Source organism: Salvia hispanica, chromosome 4 (genome assembly GCF_029641045.1).
Source record: "Salvia hispanica isolate PSC_SH4W2 chromosome 4, Shi_PSC_v1, whole genome shotgun sequence".
NCBI lineage: Eukaryota > Viridiplantae > Streptophyta > Magnoliopsida > Lamiales > Lamiaceae > Salvia > Salvia hispanica.
The window spans coordinates 55,350,961-55,378,922 of NC_142695.1; the positions used below are offsets into that span (position 1 = coordinate 55,350,961).

A 27,962-nucleotide genomic window follows, 5' to 3' on the forward strand; every position below is an offset into this window, starting at 1 on the left:
GAGCCACCGCCGTATGCAGTCGGGATGAAACTCGTGGCGGCAATCCAAAGTAGTCACCGATCCTCGGTACAAATCGTCCAAACATATGCAACAAATTTCTTCTTCATCTTGATCCGTATCGTCGCAGCTACGTGTCTTGAAACAAGAGAGAACGTAGGCTTCGGGCGAATCCACGTGGCCATCGGATTGAGGCGACCAGACCCTGACCACGACGTCATAGCCTTGAAAGTGCAAGACCTTAAGAGTAACTCCATCATGCGCCGCTGCTTGATCCCAACCGTACATCATCGTCGCGTACTCCTCTAACTCCTCCACGCCCACTGGCCACCGTAAAATCGCCACCGGCTCAACCTCAAGAGTATATGTCTGTTCCATCGCCATTGGTTTTGGTATGAAATTTGATAGAGAAAGAGAAGCTTTAGGGTTTTGAGAAGTGTGACGAATGGCGTGAGCTTTGAAGATATATATATAAGTTGCTTTAGCTCAAATTAAATTAATAATTTGGGAAGAATATCTGATTTTGTGTTTTCATGATATGAAAAATAACTTTTGTTTCTATAATTGAAATTGAAATTTGATTTTTCAGGTGGATTCTATCTAATGGCGATACTTTCCTTATTTATAATAAAATTATGAATAATTTTTTATTCAAAGTGTGACAAAATTATTTGAAGGCCATATCTTACAACAAAATTTAGAAATAAAAAATTGAAACTTTTTTGAATGTGGAAGGAAATTACGTACAATAGCCAATGCCGATCAAGGAGAGAGAGAGGATATGTGTCGATCGAACAGATTGCATGCATATAACTAATGTCATTAAATTATTACTATAACTGAAAGCTTGATCTCCAATTTAGTTAAATCTGTACTAAATTTTTGTTACTAATTTGCGTCTCTTACTTATTTTTCAAGTTTTGGGATAAATGGCATCTCCACTATATATTATTGCGTGGACCACATGGTGGATGATGATTTTGAAGTTTTGGGATAGTTGAATTTGGATTTGGATTTGATAATGTCAAAGAGACGATATACATTTTCCTTATTTATTATATCAAGATTAATTAAATCAAACCATCAACATATCTTTAAAGGCATACGTAGTATTTATTCTACTAAAACAAATCAGATATAAAAAAAATACTAAGTAACTTTTTGTCGCAGATTGCCTTATTTTTTATAAAAAAAATTATAACTATATTATAGTGTTTTATGTTTATTTTTAATATTCATATTTATTCAAAAATCAAACTAGTACTTTTTAATTCCATCAAACATAGAAATTGTATGAAAACATATGCAAGAATAACGGAGAGCTAGGATTTTGACATTGAAAATTTAAGTTAAAGAGGCGTATAATCAGAAGGTTCCTTTATATTTTGCCTTATTAATATAATATGTATTGTTGGATAAAAACATGACTTGGATAAAAGTGCATAAATTGTGTTAATACATAGCTCAACAAATCCAAGAATCGTTGAAACAATAACATTAAATCGTTTAGTTCAAATAAATACATAGCAATAAAAGTTGACAAATACATAAAAAAAAGTTGGTAATTCGTCAATTGATACTAAGAGAGTCTAGCATTAAGTGAAGTGGCTCCTTGATTGCTGTAGCTTTGCAGAGTGGGCAGAAGTTCTTGCCACGGACGAGCCACCTCCGTATGCAGTCCGGATGAAACTCGTGCCCGCAATCCAAACTAGTCACCGATCCTCGGTACAGATCGTCTAGACATATGCTACAAACTTCTTCTTCGTCATGATCGATTTCGTCGCAGAGACGTGTCTTGAAGCAGGAGAGAACGTCGTCGTCTTCGGGTGAATCCACGTGGTCGTCGGTGTTGGTAACAGCCCAGACGCGGATATGCAAACCGTAGCAATTGGGAAGAAAGGAAGAGAAGCCGGGAGGAGGGGTGGCTTGAAAAGGCAAGATCTCAACGGTAGTTCCTTCATGTTGGGCTAATTCATTAAACCACGTCGCTGTCGTTTCGTATTCCTCCATGCTCCATGGCCACCATAGAATTGTTTCCGATTCAAGAGCGCGTATCTCTGTCTGTGTCGCATCCATCGCCTTAATTTGATCTTCGGGAGAAATTTGTGAATTTGGTGTTTAGAGAAGTATGAGGAATGAGGCGAGAGGTTGATAAGTTATATATAGTCGCTTCAGCCTAAATATTTTGGTAAAAATCTGATTTTGCGTTTTGATTATGGAAATTTTCATTATCAAGATATGGAGAGTAGCTTTTGATTAGCTTTGGGAAATTAAACAAACAAAATAAACGATATCTTCTATTTGGATATGATTGCTATCCAAGAAATAGTAGTACTACATAAACTACTTATACTTTTCAAATTGCACTCTGGCTAATTAGATAAATATTGATTATTTGTCAACTCGATTCTAAGTAAGGCGATTATTTCCTTATTTATTATATTAAGATAATTTATTTAATCATAGCGTGACAAAAGCAAATATTTATTTGAAGGCCATGTTTTATAATTTACGCTACTAAAACAAATTCACAAATAAAAATTTGGAACTTTTACTCTTATAAAAGGGAATTTATCAATAGTCAGATATTTACCGTAACTACTTTTTGTATTTTTGTATAGTAAAAACGTTAAAGATTATTTATTTGGGAGGTGAACAACTTCACACTTAACAAGTCGAATAAATCAAGTGATATTAGAACATATGTTAGTTCTACAAAAGAAATTTGCGTGCCTTGGTCAAAATCATGATTAAAAACGTTGACCGTTACAATTTAACGGAAAAGTTAGTTTTAGACCGATTGTGATCCGAGTTGAAATGTTTGGGATGCGAAAATTAAAAAGATAATGTCTAGGATTAATTCGTTAAATGTGCGTATGTTTAGAACCAACTTTGGCATTTACTCTTATTATAATGTGTTTTTTTGGTACACAAGTCCAAGATAGTATTTCATATTACCAACTACTATTGTAATATACTCTGCCTCTGCTACTGTAATATAGATTTCAGCTCTTTTTGTTATTTTGGATCGTGCCAACTTAATAGACTGATTTCATTTAATCACTGTTAAATAAATATTACAAATTTAAAACTCATTTTTCACTACCTTAATTGGAATAACTGTATTAAGTTAAGGCTGTGGAGTACTGGGGTATGTAACACCCCAATAATATTATGTTGGATCTGAGGAAATTAAATAAACCAAAAATGTAGTTGGGCCTCATGAAAGTCCATCGTTATTCCTAAAGGCTCATTGGACCACCATTACCAATGTTTTTAAGCCCAGCACAAAAGGATGAATTTTCATATGCCACTAATTTAAGAAGATTATTATTGTGAGTATAATTATAAATGAAATCCTAGAGCTGTGCATCCATATTTTATGGGTAAACTAATTTTAATGTGAATATAATCATAAATAAAATCCTAGAGCTGTAAATCCAAATTTTAAGGGGAAACTAATTTTTCAAAGTTGATTATATTGTCTCCAATTAATGATTCCACACAATAATAATTATTATTATTACTTTTCTTTAAGGAAAATGACCTTCTTGATGGCACAATATCTTACACAATTTTATTTTGTTTGTTTGACTAAGAGAATAAAGTAGTAAGAAAGAGTGAATAAAATAGAAATAAAATTATTTCTATTCATAAATATGATAATAAAATTGTACAGTAAGTTATTATTACTATATTGTCCTTATAATTATTATTATTATAAGTAATTATAATTCATGATATTTAAAGATGTTACTAAGAGCATCTCCAATGGCGGACCCCCCGTCGTCCTTCGGAGAGGCTTCCGGGAAGTCCGTCGGGGAAAGGGGCCATTGTGGCACGGAGAGGAGGACGCGGACGTCCCGTGAGGACACAGGAAGGGCGGGCGGACGTCTGCCATTGTGGCGACACGCGGACGTCCGGTATTTTAATTTTTTTTTATTTAAAAAAACTCTATATATACGGCTCGTTGAATATTTTTCCATCCGATTTCATATCGAAATTTTAATTTCGTAACGTAAATTGAATATTTGTGAATTTGTGAATTATTTTAATTGCGGGAAGGGCGATAGGAAGGGCGGATTGTGTAGTGTGAAGTCCTTATGACGTGGCAGGAGGTGTATTTGAGAAGGGCAACGGGAAGGGCGCGAGAAAGTCCGCCCATTGAAGATGCTCTAAAATAATAATTAATGATACACCAAGATTAATTCTCTTAGATTAAAGAATTACTAAATTGAACATATAAAAGTTTTCCAAATACACATAAAAAGCACTATTTCATTCAAGAGTCAACACATGAAAATCCATACATCTCAACATAAGCTAACATTCAAACAAAGAGTGAAATCACTATCAAATGATCGCCTGTTCTTCTGCTTGAGGGTGCAGAAGTTCATGCCGCGGACAATCCATCGACCACCATTTGCAGTCGACGTGAAACTGGAAACATCTTGCGACGTCGGTGTGGCAGCATATGGGAAGAGAGTCGGTCAGGCAAGATCTCAACAGTAACTCCTTCACACTCATCATTGTCCTAATTTGCTCCATAATATTGCTTCAGATTGAAGAGCACGGGTCCTAGGCACGGTCGAAATGAAATACAACGACTTAAATAACTTGGGACAAATGGAGTAATTAATAGTAGTAATTTTATAATTAAACTAAAACACAATAATTTTGAAATGAAGGATGACAGAAAGTTAAGTGGTATAGAAGACCTTGAGATGAATGGAAGTTATTAGCAACTGATGAGATGCAGAGACAGATTAGTACTGCTGGTGAGACCCTCTTCTTCAACCTCCTTCTTGAAGCTCTCCATTGCTTCCTCGTCACCCCGAAAATGTATAGTAAGTTCAAGGCTCTCATTACCAAGCTCCTCTTGCTCTACCAATGTTCTCATTGCGGAAATGCTCGAAGATGTGCTGCAAAATCTCAACTCAATATATTGGAGCGTTGCTATTTCTCCTATGCCTGAAGGGAACTCAATCAATTTACACAAATCTTCTAGAAGAAGTTGTTGGAGAACTGGAAAATGGGAGTTGTCAGCATTCCAACAAACTAAATCACAACTACCACCAATATCTAAGTATTTCAAGTGACAGAATTTGCCCTCAACAGGGGTCCAATCAGATCCAATGACTGAATTTTGTACTAATGAAAGCTTTTCAAGATGGGGCAATGATCCAACCATCATTGTCAACTCTTCCCAGTCAACACCACAACCACTTAAAACCAGCACCTGAAGAGAACTTGGGAAAGTGAGGCTCGTAGCAAACTCACGCCACTTGGAATTGCCATCAAACTGCAATACTAGGCATTCCAGCTGTTGGAAGCAGCCAAGATTGTGGGGACAGTAATACCAACTTACTTCATCACAATAGGATAACCGTAGTTCTCTGACATTGGGAATTCTGTTGACAACCTCTTCACTAAGCCTGAAATTCTCCACTTTCAAAACTGTGTATAGATTTCTCATAACCATGCGATTTGCTTGATCCATAGGAAGAGGATCAATGAGACAAATCATGTCGACCTCAATGTGCCTAAGCTGTACCATCTCCCAAATCCCATATGGTGCAATTACTTTTGATTGATTTGGTACATAAATTGTTAATATTTGCAGATTCCAAAGCAATGATATCGACGAGGGAAGATAATAAAGAAACCGGCGAGGAATATAAACAAGACTCACATTAAGATACCGCAAGTTAACTTGCTGAAAAATAGACTCACTTATGAATGTCGTAGCAACATTACTCAACGTTCTCAACAATTTCAAGTCATTCAGATTGTTTATACTGTAACGACCTCCGTTGCATATCAGACAACGGACTGGGGCATCCGTGGTTATTGTTTCATGATTCACCTCTCCATTGACTAAAGCCCGACGCTCCCTAGTTATGCCTCGTGAAGTTTCAAACACTGATAAAAACTCCTCTTTCTTGGCAGTTTGCAGGCACATTTCTCTTACTAGATCATGTACTTTAAATGAATGTAAGTATCCCTTATAGTCCAAACTATCTGGTAATATGAGATTTCTCATATGAAGATCACGTAAATAATATGCTGCAACCTCTTCCAATATGTGATTATCAAAATGGTCTATAAATCCTTCAGCAACCCAAAGTTTTATAATATCTTGCACGTAAATCTTTTCATCTTCTGGAAATGCTCCAAGGAGTAGGAAACATGGCTTTAGATGAGCAGGCAAGTATCGATAACTCAAAGATAATACATTCAAGCAGTGCTCATCGTTCCATGTAGAATAAAAATTGAATGTGCAACATTCTCCCAGTAGGCTAGAGCAGTTGGGGACTTCCTGAGATGGCCTCCGACAACAACAATTGCTAGGGGAAGTCCTTTGCATCGTGCAACTATCTTCCTTGCAGTCTCCTCCAACTCAGGAGGGCATGAACCTTGCTGCTTTGCAAATGCATTTTGACAAAATAGATGCCAACTATTGTCCTCATCCAGAAAATCCATTGCAACACGATAATCGCCCAAGTGATAAGCTACATTTGCAAGCCTAGTAGTCACCACAACTCGGCTTCCATCGTTTGTATCTGGAAACAGGGATTTCACATTCATATCATCCCAGGCTTTGAGGTTCCACATATCATCTAGAACAATCAAATACCTTTGCCCGAATAAACTCTTGTATAACCTTTCTCGCAGCTCATCAACAGTTCCACTAGAGGATCCCCTCACACAAGACAAGAGTTGTGCCAAAATTTTGTGAATGCTATAATCTTGAGATATTGTAGCCCAAAGGCAAACATCAAAGTGTTGCACGATATATGGATGTTTAAATGCATTTATGACAAGAGTAGTCTTACCGATTCCCCCCATGCCTTTGATGGGGATGACTCGTCGACTCAAGGGACCTCTGGTGAGCAGATGCAGAAGTTGAAGTAAGATATCATCAACTCCGACCATGGGAGAGTTGAGAAGAGGCGTTGACTTTGCTATTGATGATGATGATGATGATGATGATGATGATGATGATGATGATGGATTTGTGGACGGCTCCAACAATCCACTTTGCGAACTCACGATTGATGCCTTTCTCTTCATGTAATCCATTCCTTGGGTTGCTTTGTGCAGATCCAGCAGGAATCGAGATGATCGCGTGTTTCCACAACGGATCTGATCCACCATATGTGATTCGATCACATCATCTGCGACTTGAGCTGCACGCGCAATTCGCATCTCTAAAGCTTCTGCTGTTTCTCTTCTGGCACCATGGGAATTGTCGTAGCTTTCAATGAAATCGATCAGGAACCAGACAATATCACAAAGGGAGTCAATCTGTTCTTCCTCAAAGGTATAGTTGGGGTGATTGATGATAAGGCGGAGATTATTTTGAAGAGAAGCTAGAGCTCCGAAAGCTGCTGCCATCGATGGATATCTGATTTGTTTCTGGTATTTTTTTTGAGAGAAGATGGAGAATGAGAAGCTTGTTTATTTAATGAGATTATAAAATGACCATAGCATGGCTTGTAGTCTGGTACGGTAGTACTCCGTCCTTTCCAATTTAATTGACTCAAAATTTTAAATAGAGATTAAGAAATTGACGAAGAATAATAAAGTTGGGCCTCATAAAAGTCCACGTTGATTTTAAAGGCTCATTGCACTAAAGATTTTTTAAGCCCAACAGTGTCCGTTGCAAATTAGAGTATACTACTCCCTCCATTTCGGATAATTCAGGTCACTTTGACCGGATACGAGTTTTAAGAATTATAATGAAAAGTGAGTTGAAAAATTTAGTGGAATGTGGGTCCTACCTTTATATATTAGTTTTATAATAAAATGTGAGTAGGAATGAGTTAGTGGAATATGGAGTCCACTACCAAAAATAGTAAAAGTGAAGTGGGATAAATTATATGGGACGGACCGAAATGGAAAAGTTGGAGGAATTATTTGGGACGGATGGAGTAATTTTTTCTTATTTTTTAAGGATAAATTAATTTTTACTTTCCCATCTGCCATCAAGACGGGCGAATGCCTTCCCTTTGATGGCCTAAAGGACGCTCCGCTTGAGAGTCTTACCAATCTAGAGCTGCAGTCGTCCTGATTGAATCAAAGAAAGCGGAGTAATGGAATATTCTCTGGTTCTGACAATTGGACTAGACGAGTGCAGGTTCGAATCCTGCCCTCGCTTAGCTATACTTCATTAAAATCAGAGTAAATACAAAAAAATCAGAGAAGGGAGCAAAACAAAACTTGCCCGGAGTCCATGCAATTTTTGTCCTCTTCAACTCCCATACAAAGCGCGGCCTCGCCGGGGCTGTCGCTACCTTCCATCTCTATCTCTCCTTCGTTTTTTGCTTATTTCCAAATTAAACGAGAATTGGTCTCCCCAATTTAAATCTCCCAAACAGAGAACCCAATTTCTCCTCCCATCTCCAATTTCTATGTCTCGATGTCGTTTGTAAGATAAATCTTTGTTTTTTATTTGTATATCTGTCTTTTCTGATTTAGACGCCAATGAAACCACAAGTGAAGAAACTTTTAATGAACTTGACAAGCTATCCATGGGGCATATTGCAGTTAGTACTATTCCTTCTCTGTTTTTCGCTTTGTTGCCTGAATTCATATACATTTATTTGATTATTGTATTGTGGAATGATGTACATTTGCTTAACAACTCTGAATTGTGTGGGCATTTTTGGCAGCTACGTATTGGGTTTCTTTCGTTACGTATTATCTCCTGTGGCGATCGTACAGGCATGTTTCGAAAATGAGAGCCGAAGCCCTTATGTCTCCTGAAGTGAAAAACGAGCAGTTTGCTGTTCTTGTTCGAGACATACCTGCTCCCGAGAAAGGTCAAAGCATTAACGAACAGGTGGAGTCGTATTTTAAGGCAATCTATCCAGATACATATTACAAGGCAATGGTGATCACAAACAATAAAGTTTTACTTGCTTCGACACTCTTTTGCATCTCTCCATCAATGTTTTGATTCGCCATAGTCTTTCTCTAGGTGTGTGCGTGTTTTCTCACCGGACATTTAGTGATCATATCGCGTATTGTAACTTGTCACCTTTTTCTCTCAGGCCAACAAGATTTATGCAGAGTTGGATGGATACAGAAAGAAGCTTGCGCGTGCGGAAGTCATCTATGCCGAGTCTAAAGGGACTGCTAACCCTGAAGGAACGAGGCCGATTACTAGAGCTGGATTTATGGAGTTTATAGGTAAAAAGGTTGATGCACTAGAGTACTATGATAAAAAGATAAGAGAGATGGTTCCAAAGTTAGAATCCGAGCAAAAGATCGCCCTGAAAGACAAACAACAATCTGCAGCTGTGGTTTTCTTCAATAACAGGGTAACTGCAGCAGCCGCTGGACGATGTCTGCATAATAATGTTGGATAAATGGACTGTCATGGATGCTCCCGAGGCTCGCCAGTTGCTATGGACCAATCTTTCCAAGAATTTCTACTAGAGACTGGTCCGGCAATATGTCGTCTATTTCATAGTGTTTCTCACCATCTTCTTTTACATGACACCTATTGGGTTGATTTCAGCGCTGACTACTTTAGCTAACCTGGAGAAGTTGGTCCCCTTCTTGAAACCAGTGCTGGAACAGACTACGATCAGAACAATCCTCGGGGCTTACTTGCCTCAGATTGCGCTTATAATATTCTTGGCACTATTGCCAAGTTTCTTGTTGTTCCTATCCAAGGCCGAGGGCATACCTTCACAGAGTCATGCGGAAAGGGCTGCCTCCGGGAAGTACTACTGTTTCTCGGTGCTGAACATATTCATTGGTGTCACAGTAGGTCACACACTTTTCGATTCGTTCAAAGATATTGAGGATGATCCAAACAGTGTATTCGATGTACTAGCAGCAAGTCTTCCAGGAAGTGCTACATTCTTTTTGACTTTTGTGGCTCTGAAGTAAGACTCTTTTGCCTTTCTTATCTAGTTGTGGTTTATTTCTTCTAACTGAGTCCGTCATTTCTTGCACCTGTTTTTTTAAAAAAATTCCAAGGGTTCAACATAGAAAAAAAGAGAGGGTCTTTTCTTGACAAATCCTTTTGTTTTGTACTCATGATTTACATCTTATTTTGAGTTGGCCTGTTGTGGTGAAATTGAACATCATCTCCATAATATATCTTCTTGTCTATGGCTTGTAGACAGACTCAAATGCGCTACTGACTTTGTGCCTTCAGGTTCTTTGTCGGATATGGGCTTGAGTTATCATGAATAGTTCCTTTAATAATATTTCATCTAAAGAAGAAGTGTCCCTGCAAGAGTGAAGATGAATTGAAAGAAGCTTGGGCTCCGGGAGATCTTAACTATGGGACTAGATTTCCAGATGATATGCTTATTCTGACAATCGTTCTCTGCTATTCTGTCATAGCCCCGGTAATCCTTCTATTCGGATTGTTGTACTTTGGTTTGGGATGTCTTGTTAACTATACTTCTAAAATGTTACAATACCAAGATGTTTTATGTTCATATTTCAGCTACTAACTCTTCATGCCTCTACTATTGTAATATATTCAGCTCTTTTTGTCATTTTGGACATCCCAACTTAATAGAATGATTTCATTTTAACATTTATAGAACAATTACAAATTTGGTACACATTTGGAATAGTTGGTTTAAGTAAAGACTTAGGAGGAAATGGAATATGTAACACATGTTAGATCTGGGGAAATTAAATAGATGATTATGTAACAACACATGGTGGATCAGCAACCCACTAACATGATTTCAACAGTAATGTGCAGCAACTTGAATCAAAATGATCATTGTCCCTTGGATTTCTTCCATGCTCCATGGCCACCATAATATATTGCTCCCGATTGAAGAGCACAGGTCCAAGGCATGGCTGGAAATGAAATACGATTTAAATAATTTGGGACAAAGGGAGTAATTAATAATTTTACAATTAAACTAAAACACAAAATAAATTTGAAATGAAGGGTGAAAGAAAGTAAAGTGGAATAGAAGACCTTGAGATGTAAGGAGCATATGAATGGAAGTTATTTGGAACTTATGAAATGCAGAGACAGATTAGTACTGCTGGTGAGACCCTCTTCTTGAATCTTATTCTTGAAGCTTTTAATTGTATCCTCATCACCACGAAAATATACAGTGAGTCGAAGGCTCTCATTACCAAACTCCTCTTGTTCCACTAATGTTCTCATTGCTGAAATGGTCGAAGATGCGCTGCAATATCTCAACTCAATACTTTTGAGCGTTGCTATATCTCCTATGCCTGAAGGGAAGTCAATCAGTTTAGACAAATCTTTTAGATAAAGATATTTGAGGACTGGAAAATGGGAGTTGTCAGCATTCCAACAAACTAAATCACCACAACCATCAATAGTCAAGGTTTTCAACTGACAGAACTTGCCCTCAACGGGAGTCCAAACAGATCCAGTGACTGAATTTCGAAACAATAAAAGCATTTCAAGATGGGGCAACGATCCGACCATCATTGTCAACTCTTCCCAATCAACACCACAACAACCACTTAAACGCAACACCCGAAGAGAACTTGGGAAACTGAGGCTCGTAGCAAACTCACGCCACTTGGAATTGCCATTGAATTGCAATGCTAGGTATTGCAGCTGACGGAGGCAGCCAAGATTGCAGGGACAATAATACAAACTTTCTTCACCACAATAGGATAACCGTAGTTCTCTGACATTGGAGATTCTCTTGCAAACCTCTTCACTAAGCCTGAAATTCTCCACTTTCAAAAGTTTGTATAGATTTCTCATAACCAACTCATTTGCTTGGTCTACAGGAAGAGGATCAATGAGACAAATTGGGTCGACCTCGATCCGTCTAAGCTGTAGCATCTCCCAAATCCCGTAAGGTGCAATCACTTTTGATTGATCTGGTACAATTATTGTTAATATTTGCAGATTCCAAAGCAATGATATCGATGAGGGAAGATAATAACGAACCGGGTGAGGGATATAAACTAGATACAAATTAAGATACTGCAAGTTAACTTGTCTAAAAATAAGCTCACTTGTTAATGTGGTAACAACCTTACTCAATGTTCTCAACAATTTCAAGTCATGCATATTGTTATTGTTGCTTATCAGGCAACAAACTGGAGCATCAGAGGATATCGTTTCATGCTTCACCACTCCACTGATTACAACCCGACGCTCCCTAGTTATGGCTCCTGCAGTTTCAAACACAGATAAAAACTCCTCTTCCTTAGCAGTCTGTAAACACATTTCTCTTACTATATCATGTACTTTAAATGTAGCTATGGCTCCTTTATAGTCCCACATATCCACTAATATGAGATTTCTCATAAAGAGATCCAATAAATAATCTGCTGCAACCTCTTCCAATATGCGATCATCAAAATGTTCTATAAATCCTTCAGCGATCCAAAGTTTAAGAACATCTTGCGCGTTAATCTCTTCATCTTCTGGAAATGCTCCAAGGATTAGGAAACATGGCTTTAGATGAGCAGGCAAGTATCGATAACTCAAAGATAATACATTCAAGCATTGCTCATAGTTCCCTGTAGAATACAAAATTGATTGTGCAACGTTCTCCCAGTAGGCTAGAGCCGTTGTGGACTTCCTGAGATGGCCTCCGACAACCACAATTGCTAGGGGAAGTCCTTTGCACCGTGCAACTATCTTCCTTGCAATCTCCTCCAACTCAGGAGGGCAACGCCCTTGATGCTTTGCAAATGCATTTTGACAAAATAGATGCCAACTATTGTCCTCATCAAGAAAACTCATTGCAATACCATAACCATTCTCTCCCAAGTGATAAGCTACATCTACAAGCCTAGTAGTCACAACAACTCGGCTTCCATTTTTTGTATCCGGAAACAAGGATTTCACATTCATATCATCCCAGACTTTGAGGTTCCACATATCATCAAGAACAATCAAATACCTATGTCCGTATAAACTCTTGTATAACCTTTCTCGCATCTCATCAACAGTTCCACTAGTGGATCCCCTCACACAAGACAAGAGTTGTGCCAAAATTTTGTGAATGCTATAATCTTGAGATATTGTTGCCCAGAGGCAAACATCAAAGTGTTGCACGATATATGGGTGATGAAATGCATTTATGGCCAGAGTAGTCTTACCGATTCCCCCCATGCCTTGGATGGGGATGACTTGCCGACTCAAGGGACCTCTGGCGAGCAGAACCAGAAGTTTATTTAAGATATCATCAAATCCGACTATGGAAGAGGTGAGAAGAGGCGTTGACTGGGCTGCTGCTGCTGCTATTGATGTATGTGTTGACTGCTCCAACATTCCACTTGGCGCTATCAGCAGGAGGAAAAAGGCGTTTAATGCCTTTCTTCTCATGTAATGTAGTTTTTCGCTTACTTTGTGCAGATCCAGCAGGAAACGAGATGATCGTGTGTTTCCACAACGGATCTGATCCACAATATGTGCTTCGATCACATCTTCTGCCTCTTGAGCTGCACGAGCAATTCGCATCTCTAAAGCTTCCGTTGTTTCTCTTATGGCTCCATGGGAATAGTTGTAGCTTTTCAAGAAATCGATCAGGAAAGAGACCCTTCCCCAAAGAGGTTGAATCTGTTCTTCCTCGAAGGAAAAGTTATGGTTGGGGTGATTGCGGATAAGGCGTAGATTATTTTGAAGAGAGACTAGAGCTGCGAAAGCTGCTGCCATGGAAAGATCTCTGATTTCTGGTCTCTTTTGAGGTAAGACTGAGATTGATCTGGCTTGTTCAATTGATGAGACTGAGATTATAAACTGACCACAGCATGGTTTGGAAAAAGTCAATTATGACCCATTATTTGATAAGATTATGAAATGACCTCAGCATGGCTTGTACAACGAATAGTCAACTATGATGATCCATTAATTTCATACTCCATCTATCTACAATATAACACTCCTTCCATCCTATAAAAATATGTGCACTTTTTAACTTTGTCCGTCCCACAAAAATATATGTATTCCATTTTTGAAAATTTATACTCCCTCCGTCCACTATTACGAGTCTCATTTATAGACAACACGAGCTTTAAGAACTGTTAAAAAAAGTGGGTGAAAAAAGGATCTCACTTGTATATATTAGTTTTAAATGAAATGTGAGTGAAATGAGTTAGTGGAAGGTGGGACCATATTACTATTTATGGTAAAAGTGAACCAGGACTCCCATTCGCGGACGGACTAAAATGGAAAAACGGGACTCCTATTCACGGACGAAGGGAGTATATCAATTTAATAATGTAGTACTATCCACTAACACTACTCTAACTATCATTCTTCTCCTCTCTCTTACTTTACTATACCATCCTCCTCCATTCTGTTACTTTACTAATTTTATCTTATTTTCGTGTCATACCTATTGCCCATATTTTTATGGGATAAAGGGAGTAATACTTTATCAGCTTGTCATAAAGAAATTATTTTTATAATTTCTATTTTATCAATGATATTAACTTTTATAAAATTATTTTTTTTACAAAATTATTACTCCCTCCGTCCCAGATAATTTGTGACACTTTGACTCGGCACGAGTTTTAAGAAATCTAATGGAAAGTGAGTTGAAAAGGTTGGTGGGATGTGGGTTCTACTTTTAAAGTATTAGTTTTATAATAAAATGTGAGTAAGAATGAGTTAGTGGAATATGGGGTCTACTACCAAAAATGGTAAAAGTGAAGTGGGATAAATTATGTTGGAACAGACCGAAATGGAATACTAAGACGAATTATCCGGGACGGAGGGAGTAATAAATAATCAAATGATTATTTATAAAAGTATTTAGATATATCTTTTAGTGTCCTATTATATGTAAACCCACTCCTTATTGTCGAATAGCAGAACTAAATCCAAGTAAGGTTTTTAGATCTAGTTTTTTATGGATGAGATGCAGCGATATATAAATTATTTTCTCCTTCATCACGAGCCTATTTTACATCTACCTGGGGCAAATAAGTCATAAAATATTAGGAAGATTTAACTTCATTCCAGAATATATTACTTCATTCCAGTATGTTTTTACTTCATTTCAATACGATTATTATTTTATTTCAGTACAATCAGACGATTTTTTTGTCGCGTACCGCTCTTTCTCTCTGTGTCACGATGCTGGTAACAAAATGGAATGATAGCCTAATTGAATAGTGTAATAAGCACGTGGAATGATGTAATAATCTATTTGAATGAATTATGTATAGAAGCATTTAAAGTCCTTCTGAAATGAAGTAAAAACATTGTCCAATAAGGTAATAACGTTTTTGAATGAAGTAATAAACCTACTGGAATAAATTATCATTTTAAAAGTACGAATAAAGTAAAAACCTAGTTCAAAGAATTTGAATAAAACATGTGTTGAATCATTTCAAAACATACTAGAAGTAAAAACATATTTTAGTTTCAAGGTATTACGTATCAGAATGAACTATTAAACCTGCTAGAAGGAAGTAAAATGGGCTTATAATGAAGACCGAAATAATTTACACATCGGTGAATCTCATAAAAAAAACTAGATCTAATGGCCCTAAGGCGCGAAGTATCATACCATGCACGAAATACTGACAAGAATTAATTGTTTTTCCTTTTTATAGTTATATTCGCTTTTGTATCTATTAAGATTAATTAGTAGTATCATATTGTTTTTATGCATAAATATGTATGTGATTTTTATATTTTACTAGTAAAATTACGTTCATTGTCATATAAAATGACAATTAAAATTTGTTATTTAATTCTATTTAACAAATTATGTGATACATAATTATATTGTGAAATACATATGGAAAAAAAGGCTATTTCATTGATTTGTCAATAGTAATTACACATGGAAATCCATACAGAGAATCACTATCAGTTGATCGCCGGAGCTTTGCAGAGGGGGCAGAAGTTCTCGCCGCAGACGAGCCACCGCCGTATGCAGTCGGGATGAAACTCGCGGCGGCAATCCAATGTTGTCACCAATCCACAGTACATATCATCGAGACATATGCAACAAACCTCTTCTTCATCTTGATCCGTATCGTCGCGGCGACGTGTCTTGAAACAAGAGAGAACGTCAGCTTCAGATTGAGGTGGCGTTGTGGCAACGTTAACCAACCAGACCCTGACCACGGCGTCGTAGCCTTCAAAGTGCAAGACCTTAAGAGTAACTCCATCATGTGCTGCTGCTTGATCCCAACCGTACATCATCGTCGCGTACTCCTCTAACTCCTCCGCGCCCACTGGCCACCGTAAAATCGCTACCGGCTCAACCTCAAGAGTATATGTCTGTTCCATCGCCATTGGTTTTGGTATGAAATTTGATAGAGAAAGAGAAGCTTTAGGGTTTTGAGAAGTGTGACGAATGGCGTGAGCTTTGAAGATATATATAAGTTGCTTTAGCTCAAATTCAATTAATAATTTGGGAAGAATATCTGATTTTGTGTTTCATTATGGAAATTTTAATGATTGAGACTCACATGGAAAGTAACTTTTGTTTCCATAATTGAAATTGAAATTTGATTTTTCAGGTAGATTCTATCTAATGGAGATACTTTCCTTATTTATAATAATATGAAGAATAATTTATTCAAGTGTGACAATTTAATTGAAGGCTATATCTTACAAAACAAATTTTGAAATAAAAAATTGAAACTTTTTTAATATGGAAGGAAATTTACAATAGCCAAGTCAAGGAGAGAGAGAGAGGATATGTGTTGATTGAAGAGATTGCATATAACTAAATCATTGACATTACCATAACTGAAAGTGTTCTCTTAAATTCGTACTAAATTTTAGTTACTATTTCTCGATTTATGCGTGTCATCCTTGCGCAGAGGCCATGCTAATCTTCTCTGTATCGTTCCAATTTTATCGGGTGTCCCCGAAGGGACATAAATTTTAGTTACTAAGTGGCGTCTTTTACTCAATTTTGACCTTTTGGGATAATTGGCGTCTCCACTATTATTGACATGCTTTGTTGTTTAGTTGGGTTTGGGTTCGGATTTGGATTTGTTAATGTCAAAGTCGATATAATTTTACTTATTTATTATATCAAGATCAATTTAATCAAACCGTCAACTTATCTTAAGGTCATAATGCCATAGAGTAGTATTTATTCTACTAAAACAAATTATAACTACATAGTGTTTTATGTTTTATTTTTACTAATCATATTTATTCAAAAATTAAACTACTCTTCAATTCCATCAAACATAGAAATTGTATGAAAATATACTCAAGAATAACGGAGAGCTAGGATTTTGACGTTGAAAATTTATGTAAAAGAGACGTGGTAAGGATCCTTTATATTTTTCCTCATTCTTTTTTTACATAATTTGATTAATCTATAGAGTATCAAACATATGTATTGTTGGATAAAATCATGACTTTGATCGAAGCGCATATAATTGTATTAATACATCTCTCAACAAATCCAAGAATCGATGAAACAATAAGATTAAATCGTTTAGTTCAAAGAATTACTATTACATTAGCAATAAAAGTTGCCAATTTTTTTTTTTAAAAAGAAAAAGTTGCTATTATAACTAGTTCGTCAATTGATACTAAGGGCATGCTTGGTATGATGGAATGGAATGGTGGAAAGGAATGTGATTCCTACTTTCATTCTATTCATTTGCTTGGTGTGATGGAATGAATGAGTGAATGGATGAAAATGCAAAGGAAATCCAAGGAAATTGACATTTCATTCCTATCTTCATTCCATTCCACCCTGCATTCCATTCCACCCTCATTCCATTCCATCATACCAAGCATGCCCTAAGAGAATCTAGCATTAAGTGAAGTGGCTCCTTGATTGCTGTGGCTTTGCAGAGGGGGCAGAAGTTCTTACCGCGGACCAGCCACCTCCGTATGCAGTCCGGATGGAACTCGTGCCTGCAATCCAAACTAGTCACTGATTCTCGGTACAGATCGTCTAGACATATGCAACAAACTTCTTCTTCATCTTGGTCGGTTTCGTCGCAGCAACGTGTCTTGAAACTGGAAAGGACGTCGTCTTCGGGCGAATCCACGTGGTCGTCGGTGTTGGTTACGGTCCAGACGCGGATATGCAAACCATAGCAATTGGGAAGAAAGGAAGAGAAGCCGGGAGGAGGGGTGGCTTCAAAGGGCAAGATCTCAACGGTAGTTCCTTCATGTTGGGCTAATTCATTAAACCTCGTCGCTGTCGTTTCGTATTCCTCCATGCTCCATGGCCACCATAAAATTGTTTCCGATTCAAGAGCGCGTGTCTCTGTCTCTGTTGCATCCATCGCCTTTGATCTTTGGGAGAAATTTGTGAGCGGGAGAATTTGGTGTTTAGAGAAGTATGAGGAATGAGGCGAGAGGTTGATAAGTTATATATAGTCGCTTCAGCCTAAATATTTTGGTAAATATCTGATTTTGCGTTTTGATTATGGAAATTTTCATTATCAAGATATGGAGAGTAGCTTTAGATTAGCTTTGGGAAATTAAACAAACAAAATAAACGATATCTTCTGTTTGGATATGATTACTATCCAAGAAATAGTAGTACTACATAAACTACTTTATACTTTTCAAATTTTCGTTGTGGTTGCACTCTGGCTAATTAGATAAATATTAATCATTTGTCAACTCGATTCTAAGTAAGGCGATTATTTCCTTATTTATTATATGAAGATAATTTATTTAATCATAGCGTGACAAAAGCAAATATTTATTTGAAGGCCATGTTTTATAATTTATGCTACTAAAACAAATTCAGAAATAAAATGTGGAACTTTTACTCTAATAAAAGGGAATTTATCAATAGTCAGATATTTACCGTAACTACTTTTTGTATTTTTGTATAGTAAAAATGTTAAAGATTATTTATTTGGGAGGTGAACAACTTCACACTTAACAAGTCGAATAAATCAAGTGATATTAGAACATATGTTAGTTTTACAAAAGAAATTTGCGTGCATTGGTCAAAATCATGATTAAAAACGTTGACCGTTACAATTTAATGGAAAAGTTAGTTTTGGACCGATTGTGATCCGAGTTGAAATGTTTGGGATGCGAAAATTAAAAAGATAATGTCTAGGATTAATTCGTTAAATGTGCGTATGTTTAGAACCAATTTTGGCATTTACTCTTATTATAATGTGTTTTTTTGGTACACAAGTCCAAGATAGTATTTCATATTACCAACTACTATTGTAATATACTCTGCCTCTGCTACTGTAATATAGATTTCAGCTCTTTTTGTTATTTTGGATCGTGCCAACTTAATAGACTGATTTCATTTAATCACTGTTAAATAAATATTACAAATTTAAAACTCATTTTTCACTATATTATTGGAATAACTGTATTAAGTTAAGGCTGTGGAGTACTGGGGTATGTAACACCCCAATAATATTATGTTGGATCTAAGGAAATTAAATAAACCAAAAATGTAGTTGGGCCTCATGAAAGTACATCGTTATTCCTAAAAGCTCATTGGACCACCTTTACCAATGTTTTTAAGCCCAGCACAAAAAGATGAATTTTCATATGCCACTAATTTAAGAAGATTATTATTGTGAGTATAATTATACTCCCTCCGTCCACGATTAAATGTCCCGTTTCTAAAGGGCGCGAGTTTTAAGAAAGTGGTTGAGTGTGTAATAAATGGAGTGTGATAGTGGAATTTGGGACCCACTTGATTGCATTGCAGTTTTGAATTAAAGTGTAAAATCTGTTTTTTGTTTAAGTTTCATTTAAAATTTTCATTATTCACAATTTTATTTATTCCTAATTTTCAACAATAGATAAAGATGATAACACAAAATTCATAAACAAAGCTTTCCATTCCATAACCTACGAAAATTGTTTCAAATACAGAGGGGGAATCTGAAAAATTTCAATTTCCCTCTTAGACATTTTAGAGGGAAATTTGAACTAAATTTTGGACTTTCAAACTCCCTATAAATACATTAACAATGTGCATTTAACACAACTCCTATCAACCTCCAAACTCAAAAAACTCCCAAAAAAGTGGCATTACATTTAAATTAGCATTTCCCTCAAAAAAATTTCATCATTGGGATGGATGATGATCAGCCAAGGCAGTCACAGGTCCTAACCAGCAATATGAAGAACTTGGTGGTGCAGTTCCTCCTCAAGCACAGCCACGTAGGAGTGCTCAGAAGAGGTGCTGTTATGGAGGCAGCAGGGGAGTTTAGCATCAGCAGAAAGACAGTATACAGGCTGTGGAAGGTAGCAAAAGATCAGATGCAGAGGGGGGAACCTGCAATCATGGAAGGAAAGCTTAAAGGATATCAACATGCAGATAAGTTAAATCTTGATGAAGATAAGGTCAGAAATCTATCAACACTTCAAAGGTCTTCAATTAGAACCATGGCATGTAATTTGTCTGTCAGCAAGACCACAATTCATAACTGGATTAAGCAAGATAAACTAAGGCCTCATACAAATGCTATCAAACCTGCCTTGACTGAGCTTAATAAATTAGCTAGGTTGAAATGGTGTCTTACTCAACTTCAGCCATCCATAACTCAAGGAAAAGTTCATTTTCATGGCATGCACAATATAGTCCATATTGATGAAAAATGGTTCTATATGACCAAGACATCAGACATGTATTACCTCTTGCCGGATGAAGATGAGCCATATAGGTCATGCAAGTCAAAGAGGTACATCACCAAGGTGATGTTCATGTGTGCTGTTTCTAGGCCACAATTTGACAGTGAGGGGCAGCCCACATATGATGGTAAAGTGGGAATATTTCCCTTCACTGAAGCTGTTCCAGCTCAAAGGAAATCAAAGAATAGAGATAGAGGGACCTTGGAAACAAAGCCAATTACAACACTGAACAAGGAAGTGATGAGGGGCTGCATCATCCACAAGGTATGCAATTTTTTCATACTATCAGATCTTACCAACTTAGTATAGATCATCATTTAGTTCATTAAGTGTTTTTCATGGCAGATCATACCTGCAATTAAGGCCAAGTGGCCTGATTGGGCAAGTAAGGAGATATACATACAACAAGACAATGCTACACCACATATAACTGCCAAAGATCCAGAATTTCAGGCTATTGCCAACTCAGATGGATTTAAAATCCATCTGATTTGTCAACCACCAAATTCACCTGACACTAACATATTAGACCTAGGATTTTTTAGGGCTATACAGTCACTGCAGCATCAGAAACCATGCAGGAATGTGGATGAACTGGTGGAAAATGTATGCAAGGCTTATGAAGAGCTGACACCTCAGACCCTCAACAGAGTTTTCCTCTCCTTGCAGGCTTGCCTCACCCAGATCCTACAATTCAGAGGGGACAACAGCTACAAAGTTCCACACATGAACAAGGATAGGCTTGAAAGAACAGGGGGACTACCCAATGTGTTAGAAGTGGATGAAGATCTTGTGAGAGAGGTGCTGGAGTACCTAAGGCAGCCAGAGAACAATGATGGTTCAGGGTATGACATTGGGCCTCTAACTGATGCATTTGGCTTCTAGGTTTGGGGCTGTGTTTTTGGTTTTTTGATCAGGCCCTAAGGTTTTTGGAATAGGTGGTCTGATGTTTTTGCTTTTTTGGTGTATATAAATAGTGCAAAGATCATGTAATGCATATTTTTAGCTTTTGAATGTAAGGCAGGGCAGGGACACAACTAACAGAATCCACAATACTTTTCCCTCAGAAAAATTTCATCATAGGGCAGGAAATCAAGCCTCCAAACCTTGCAAAGGGGTGGCTTGACACAACTTAAGCACAACCAACAGAATCAACCACCAACAATATGAGCCAACACAATATGATCACCATAAACAAATTCCACACCAAATCAGTGAACATAGAAGTAAGCAACACTTTTTCTTCAGATAAATTTCATCATAGGGAAGTAAATCAAGCCTCCAAACCTTACATAGGGGTGGCTTGACACAACTTAAGCACAACCAACAGAATCAACCACCAACAATATCAGCCAACACAATATGATCACCATAAGCAGATTCCACACCAAATCAGTGAACATAGAAGTAAGCAACACTTTTCCCTCAGAAAAATTTCATCATAGGGCAGTACATCAAGCCTCCAAACCTTGCAAAGGGGTGGCTTGACACAACTTAAGCACAACCAACAGAACCAACCACCAACAACAACAGAAGCCACGCAAAATCAGTGAAAATCATCACAAAAATTTCATCATAGGGCAGGCTTAAGCAACAATAATGGAACAATACATGCTCTCAGACAATATTTCATCATAGGGCATGCTTATTGGACAATAATCGAACACCACAAGCAAACAATACAGCCTATCATAAAAATTTCATCATATGGCTGTGATTAAACCTCCAAACCCTAAATTGAGGGTGGCAAAATCACAGAAACAACACACCTCGGAAACCCACAAACCCCAAACTCAATCAGCCTCCAAACCCTAAATAGGGGGTGGCTAAATCACAGAAACACCAAAGTCAGTAAAAACTCACATTTTAGAGTAGATCGGCCATGCCAGGCAATAGCATGACCAAAAACTCCTTGAACCACTCCTCCTCCGAGATACGCCTCTTCCTCCGTCGATTTGGAAGCGGCGTTTCAGGTACTTCAACTTCGAAACCCTCAGAAATGGCTTCGAGATCCGGAGTTTCAGGGAGCAACGAGGACTGGGATTCCATCCACGAATCCAATTCGAGCTCAGGGGTTTCGAGAACCACGGTCTCCTGTGAATCAGTCTTCTCCCACGAGTATGTGGGGATTGTGACGGTATGAGTGGCAATAGGAGCCGAGATCGTTCCCTCCGAGGTGTTAAAGATCCACTCTGGAGGAGGAGACCACAGAGGAAGAGGCGACGAGGGGTTAGGGTTTCCGATTGATTCTCGGATAGAGAGAGGGGTTAGGGTTTCCGGAGGCGTGCGATCCATCTAGACAAAGAGAGGAGGAGGAGGTATTCGACGGCGAGAAGGAGGCGGCGGCGGGTTAGAGAACTAGGGTTCTGCGTGAGAGAGCGAGAGAGAGAATATAGAAGAGGGTAAATGAGAAGGAGGCGGCGGCGGGTTAGAGATCTAGGGTTCTGCGTGAGAGAGCGAGAGAGAGAATATAGAAGAGGGTAAATGATTGAAGGGAGTGAGAAGGTGGGAGGAGATGTAAAAGTAATGGCATGTGTGTAAATAGAGTAAGAAAATGAGGGTATGAATAATGTCCAAAAATAGTAAGGAGAACCGGGACTCTTATTCGTGGACGGACGAAAATGGAAAAACGGGACATTTAATCGTGGACGGAGGGAGTAAATGAAATCCTAGAGCTGTGCATCCATATTTTATGGGTAAACTAATTTTAATGTGAATATAATCATAAATAAAATCCTAGAGCTGTAAATCCAAATTTTAAGGGGAAACTAAATTTTCAAAGTTGATTATATGTCTCCAATTAATGATTCCACACAATAATACTCCCTCCGTCCCAGTTTTATAGTCACATTTTCCATAAAAGTCCGTCCCACATTTATAGTCACATTTAGAATTTTTCATATTTGGACATAAAATTTTACCCCATTATTCACTAAAATTACACTCAAATGTCATTATCAACATAAAAATAAATCAAAACAAAAATAAAAAACCAAAAAGTCAACAAGGGACCCACCTTCAACCAACTCACTTAATTTATTACACACTCTTTCATCTCACTTCATTTATTACACACTCCACCATCTCACTCTTCCATCTCACTTCATTTATTACACACTCCACCATCTCACTTCATTAATTACACATTCCACCAATTCCTTAAAACTCGTGTCCTAACTAAATGTGACTATAAATGTGGGACGAAGGGAGTAATTATTATTTTTACTTTTTCTGTCTTTAAGGAAAATGACCTTCTTGATGGCACAATATCTTACACAATTTTATTTTGTTTGTTTGACTAAGAGAATAAAGTAGTACTCTCTCCATTCCATTGAAGATTGACTCACTTTTCTTTTTAATTTGTCCCAACCAAGATGACTCATTACTAAAAATAGAAACCCATTTATCTCTACTTTATCCCTTTCTCTTACTTTACTCTTTCCACTTAACACACAAAATAAAGTTGCATAAAATCTCGTGCCGCCCAAGATAGGAGTCATCTTCCTTGAGACGGAGGAAGTAAGAAAGAGTGAATAAAGTAGAAATAAAATTATTTCTATTTATAAATATGATAATAAAATTGTACAGTAAGTTATTATTACTATATTGTCCTTATAATTATTATTATTATTATAAGTAATTATAATTCATGATATTTAAAGATATTACTAAGAGCATCTCCAATGGCGGACTTCCCGTCGCCTTCGGAGAGGCTTCCGGGATGTCCGTCGGGGAAAGGGGCCATTATGGCACGGAGAGGAGGACGCGGACGTCCCATGAGGACACAGGAAGGGCGGGCGGATGTCTGCCATTGTGGCGACGCGCGGACATCCGGTATTTTAATTTTTTTTGATTTAAAAAAACTCTATATATACGGCTCGTTGAATATTTTTCCATCCGATTTCATATCGAAATTTTAATTTCGTAACGTAAATTGAATATTTGTGAATTATTTTAATTGCGGGAAGGGCGGATTGTGCAGTGGGAAGTCCTTATGACGTGGGAGGAGGTGTATTTGAGAAAGGCGACGGAAGGGCGGCGGGAAAGTCCGCCCATTGGAGATGCTCTAAAATAATAATTAATGATACACCAAGATTAATTCTCTTAGATTAAAGAATTACTAAATTGAACAAATAAAAGTTTTCCAAATACACATAAAAAGCACTATTTCATTCAAGAGTCAACACATGAAAATCCATACATCTCAACATAAGCTAACATTCAAACAAAGAGTGAAATCACTATCAAATGATCGCCTGTTCTTCTGCTTGAGGGTGCAGAAGTTCATGCGGCGGACAATCCATCGACCACCATTTGCAGTCGACGTGAAACTGGAAACATCTTGCGACGTCGGTGCGGCAGCATATGGGAAGAGAGTCGGTCAGGCAAGATCTCAACAGTAACTCCTTCACACTCATCATTGTCCTTTGCTCCATAATATTGCTTCAGATTGAAGAGCACGGGTCCTAGCCACGGCCGAAATGAAATACAACGACTTAAATAACTTGGGACAAATGGAGTAATTAATAGTAGTAATTTTATAATTAAACTAAAACACAATAATTTTGAAATGAAGGATGACAGAAAGTTAAGTGGTATAGAAGACCTTGAGATGAATGGAAGTTATTAGCAACTGATGAGATGCAGAGACAGATTAGTACTGCTGGTGAGACCCTCTTCTTCAACCTCCTTCTTGAAGCTCTCCATTGCTTCCTCGTCACCCCGAAAATGTATAGTAAGTTTAAGGCTCTCATTACCAAGCTCCTCTTGCTCTACCAATGTTCTCATTGCGGAAATGCTCGAAGATGCGCTGCAAAATCTCAACTCAATATATTGGAGCGTTGCTATTTCTCCTATGCCTGAAGGGAACTCAATCAATTTACACAAATCTTCTAGAAGAAGTTCTTGGAGAACTGGAAAATGGGAGTTGTCAGCATTCCAACAAACTAAATCACAACTACCATCAATATCTAAGTATTTCAAGTGACCGAATTTGCCCTCAACAGAGGTCCAAACAGATCCAATGACTGAATTTTGTAGCAATGAAAGCTTTTCAAGATGGGGCAATGATCCAACCATCATTGTCAACTCTTCCCAATCAACACCACAACCACTTAAAACCAGCACCTGAAGAGAACTTGGAAAAGTGAGGCTCGTAGCAAACTCACGCCACTTGGAATTGCCATCAAACTGCAATACTAGGCATTCCAGCTGTTGGAGGCAGCCAAGATTGTGGGGACAGTAATGCCAATTTACTTCATCACAATAGGATAACCGTAGGTCTCTGACGGTGGGAATTCTCTTGACAACCTCTTCACTAAGCCTGAAATTTTCCACTTTTAAAAGTGTGTATAGATTTCTCATAACCATGCGATTTGCTTCATCCACAGGAAGAGGATCAATGAGACAAATCATGTCGACCTCAATCTGCCTAAGATGTAGCATCTCCCAAATCCCATAAGGTGCAATTACTTTTGATTGATTTGGTACATAAATTTTTAGTATTTGCAGATTCCAAAGCAATGATATCGACGAGGGAAGATAATAAAGAAACCGGCGAGGGATATAAACAAGACTCACATTAAGATACCGCAAGTTAACTTGCTGAAAAATAGACTCACTTATGAATGTCGTAGCAACGTTACTCAACGTTCTCAACAATTTCAAGTCATTCAGATTGTTTATACTGTAACGACCTCAGTTGCATATCAGACAACGAACTGGGGCATCCGTGGTTATTGTTTCATGATTCACCTCTCCGTTGATTAAATGCCGACGCTCCCTAGTTATGCCTCCTGAAGTTTCAAACACTGATAAAAACTCCTCTTTCTTGGCAATTTGTAGGCACAATTCTCTTACTAGATCATGTACTTTAAATGAATGTAAGTATCCCTTATAGTCCAAACTATCTGATAATATGAGATTTCTCATATGAAGATCCCATAAATAACCCACTGCAATATCTTCCAATATGCGATTATCAAAATGTTCTATAAATCCTTCAGCAACCCAAATTTTAAAAACATCTTGTCTGTAAATCTTTTCATCTTCTGGAAATGCTCCAAGGAGTAGGAAACATGGCTTTAGATGAGCAGGCAAGTATCGATAACTCAAAGATAACACATTCAAGCATTGCTCGTCGTTCCCCGTAGAATACAAAATTGAATGTGCAACAATCTCCCAGTAGGCTAGAGCAGTTGGGGACTTCCTGAGATGGCCTCCGACAACAACAATTGCTAGGGGAAGTCCTTGGCACCGTGCAACTATCTTCTTTGCAGTCGCCTCCAACTCAGGAGGGCAACGTCCTTGCTGCTCTGCAAATGCATTTTGACAAAATAGATGCCAACTATTGTCCTCATCCAAAAAACCCATTGCAACACAATAATCGCCCAAGTGATTGGCGACATTCGCATTCCTAGTTGTCACAACAATTCGGCTTCCATTGTTTGTATCCGGAAACAAGGATTTCACATTCATATCATCCCAGGCTTTGAGGTTCCACATATCATCTAGAATTATCAAATACCTTAGTCCAAATAAACTCTTGTATAACCTTTCTTGCATCTCATCAACAGTTCCACTAGTGGATCGTCTCAGACAAGACAAGAGTTGTGACAAAATTTTGTGGATGCTATACTCTTGAGAAATTGTTGCCCAGAGGCAAACATCGAAGTGGTGCACGATATATGGATGTTGAAATGCATTTAAGGCAAGAGTAGTCTTACCGATTCCCCCCATGCCTTCTATGGGGATGACTCGCCGACTCAAGGGAGGTCCGGTGAGCAGATGCAAAAGTTTCAGTAAGATATCATCAAATCCGACCGTGGAGGAGTTGAGAAGAGGCGTTGACTTTGTGGATGATGATGAATTTGTGGATGGCTCCAACAATCCACTTTGCGAACTCACGATTAACGCCTTTCTCCTGATGTAATCCATACCTTGGGTTGCTTTGTGCAGATCCAACAGGAAACGAGATGATCGCGTCTTTCCACAACAGATCTGATCCACCATGTGTGCTTCGATCACATCTTCTGCCACTTGAGCTGCACGCGCAATTCGCATCTCTAAAGCTTCTGCTGTTTCTCTTCTGGCACCATGAGAATTGTCGTAGCTTTCCATGAAATCGATCAGGAACCAGACAATATCCGAAAGAGGTACAATCTGTTCTTCCTCAAAGGTATACTTGGGTTGATTGTAGATAAGGCGGAGATTATTTTGAAGAGACACTAGTGTTGCGAAAGCTGCTGCCATGGATGGATCTCTGATTTCTGATTTCTGCTCTTTTTTTGGAGAGAAGATCGAGAATGAGAAGCTTGTTTATTTGATGAGATTATAAAATGAAAGTAGCATAGCTTGTTTAGTTTGTAGTATGGATATGGAGTGATTAGCAGGTTTCTCCCATGTTTTGAACAAC

General features: G+C 37.9%; 2 protein-coding genes, 1 non-coding gene and 3 pseudogenes across 6 annotated transcripts; 2 read left to right on the plus strand and 4 right to left on the minus strand.

Annotated features, from left to right (window-relative positions):
• Positions 1-4,255: 4,255 nt before the first annotated feature.
• Positions 4,256-7,474, minus strand: LOC148929479 (putative late blight resistance protein homolog R1A-3; annotated as a pseudogene). Its single transcript, XR_016129003.1, has 2 exons — positions 4,716-7,474; positions 4,256-4,575 (listed from the first exon to the last, which is right to left on the minus strand). The product of XR_016129003.1 is annotated as a putative late blight resistance protein homolog R1A-3 (transcript).
• LOC148929480 (putative late blight resistance protein homolog R1B-14) lies at positions 6,467-27,907 on the minus strand (annotated as a pseudogene). The gene is made up of 2 exons (XR_016129004.1): positions 25,155-27,907; positions 6,467-6,596 (listed from the first exon to the last, which is right to left on the minus strand). The product of XR_016129004.1 is annotated as a putative late blight resistance protein homolog R1B-14 (transcript).
• Positions 9,033-10,507, plus strand: LOC125195456 (CSC1-like protein ERD4 pseudogene; annotated as a pseudogene). The gene is made up of 2 exons (XR_016128905.1): positions 9,033-9,896; positions 10,172-10,507. The product of XR_016128905.1 is annotated as a CSC1-like protein ERD4 pseudogene (transcript).
• On the minus strand, positions 10,537-13,711 carry LOC125198222 (late blight resistance protein R1-A-like). The gene is made up of 2 exons (XM_089057477.1): positions 10,961-13,711; positions 10,537-10,836 (listed from the first exon to the last, which is right to left on the minus strand). Exon 1 carries the CDS (start codon positions 13,640-13,642, stop codon positions 10,991-10,993), a length of 2,652 nt encoding a protein of 883 aa, XP_088913603.1. The 5' UTR covers positions 13,643-13,711; the 3' UTR covers positions 10,537-10,836; positions 10,961-10,990.
• On the minus strand, positions 16,727-16,830 carry LOC125198226 (U6 spliceosomal RNA). The gene has a single exon (XR_007172369.2). It is a non-coding gene; the product is annotated as a U6 spliceosomal RNA (small nuclear RNA).
• On the plus strand, positions 19,991-21,433 carry LOC125206097 (uncharacterized). The gene is made up of 2 exons (XM_048105400.2): positions 19,991-20,812; positions 20,894-21,433. The coding sequence occupies exons 1-2, from the start codon at positions 19,991-19,993 to the stop codon at positions 21,431-21,433; spliced, it is 1,362 nt and encodes a 453-aa protein (XP_047961357.2).
• Positions 27,908-27,962: the final 55 nt, after the last annotated feature.

Coding starts and splice junctions, on each gene's coding strand:
- LOC125198222 (XM_089057477.1), bottom strand. CDS start 13,642: ATGGCAGCAGCTTTCGCAGCTCTAGTCTCTCTTCAAAATAATCTACGC.
- LOC125206097 (XM_048105400.2), top strand. CDS start 19,991: ATGGATGATGATCAGCCAAGGCAGTCACAGGTCCTAACCAGCAATATG. Junction 20,813..20,893: donor GGGGCTGCATCATCCACAAG/GTATGCAATTTT, acceptor TTTTCATGGCAG/ATCATACCTGCAATTAAGGC.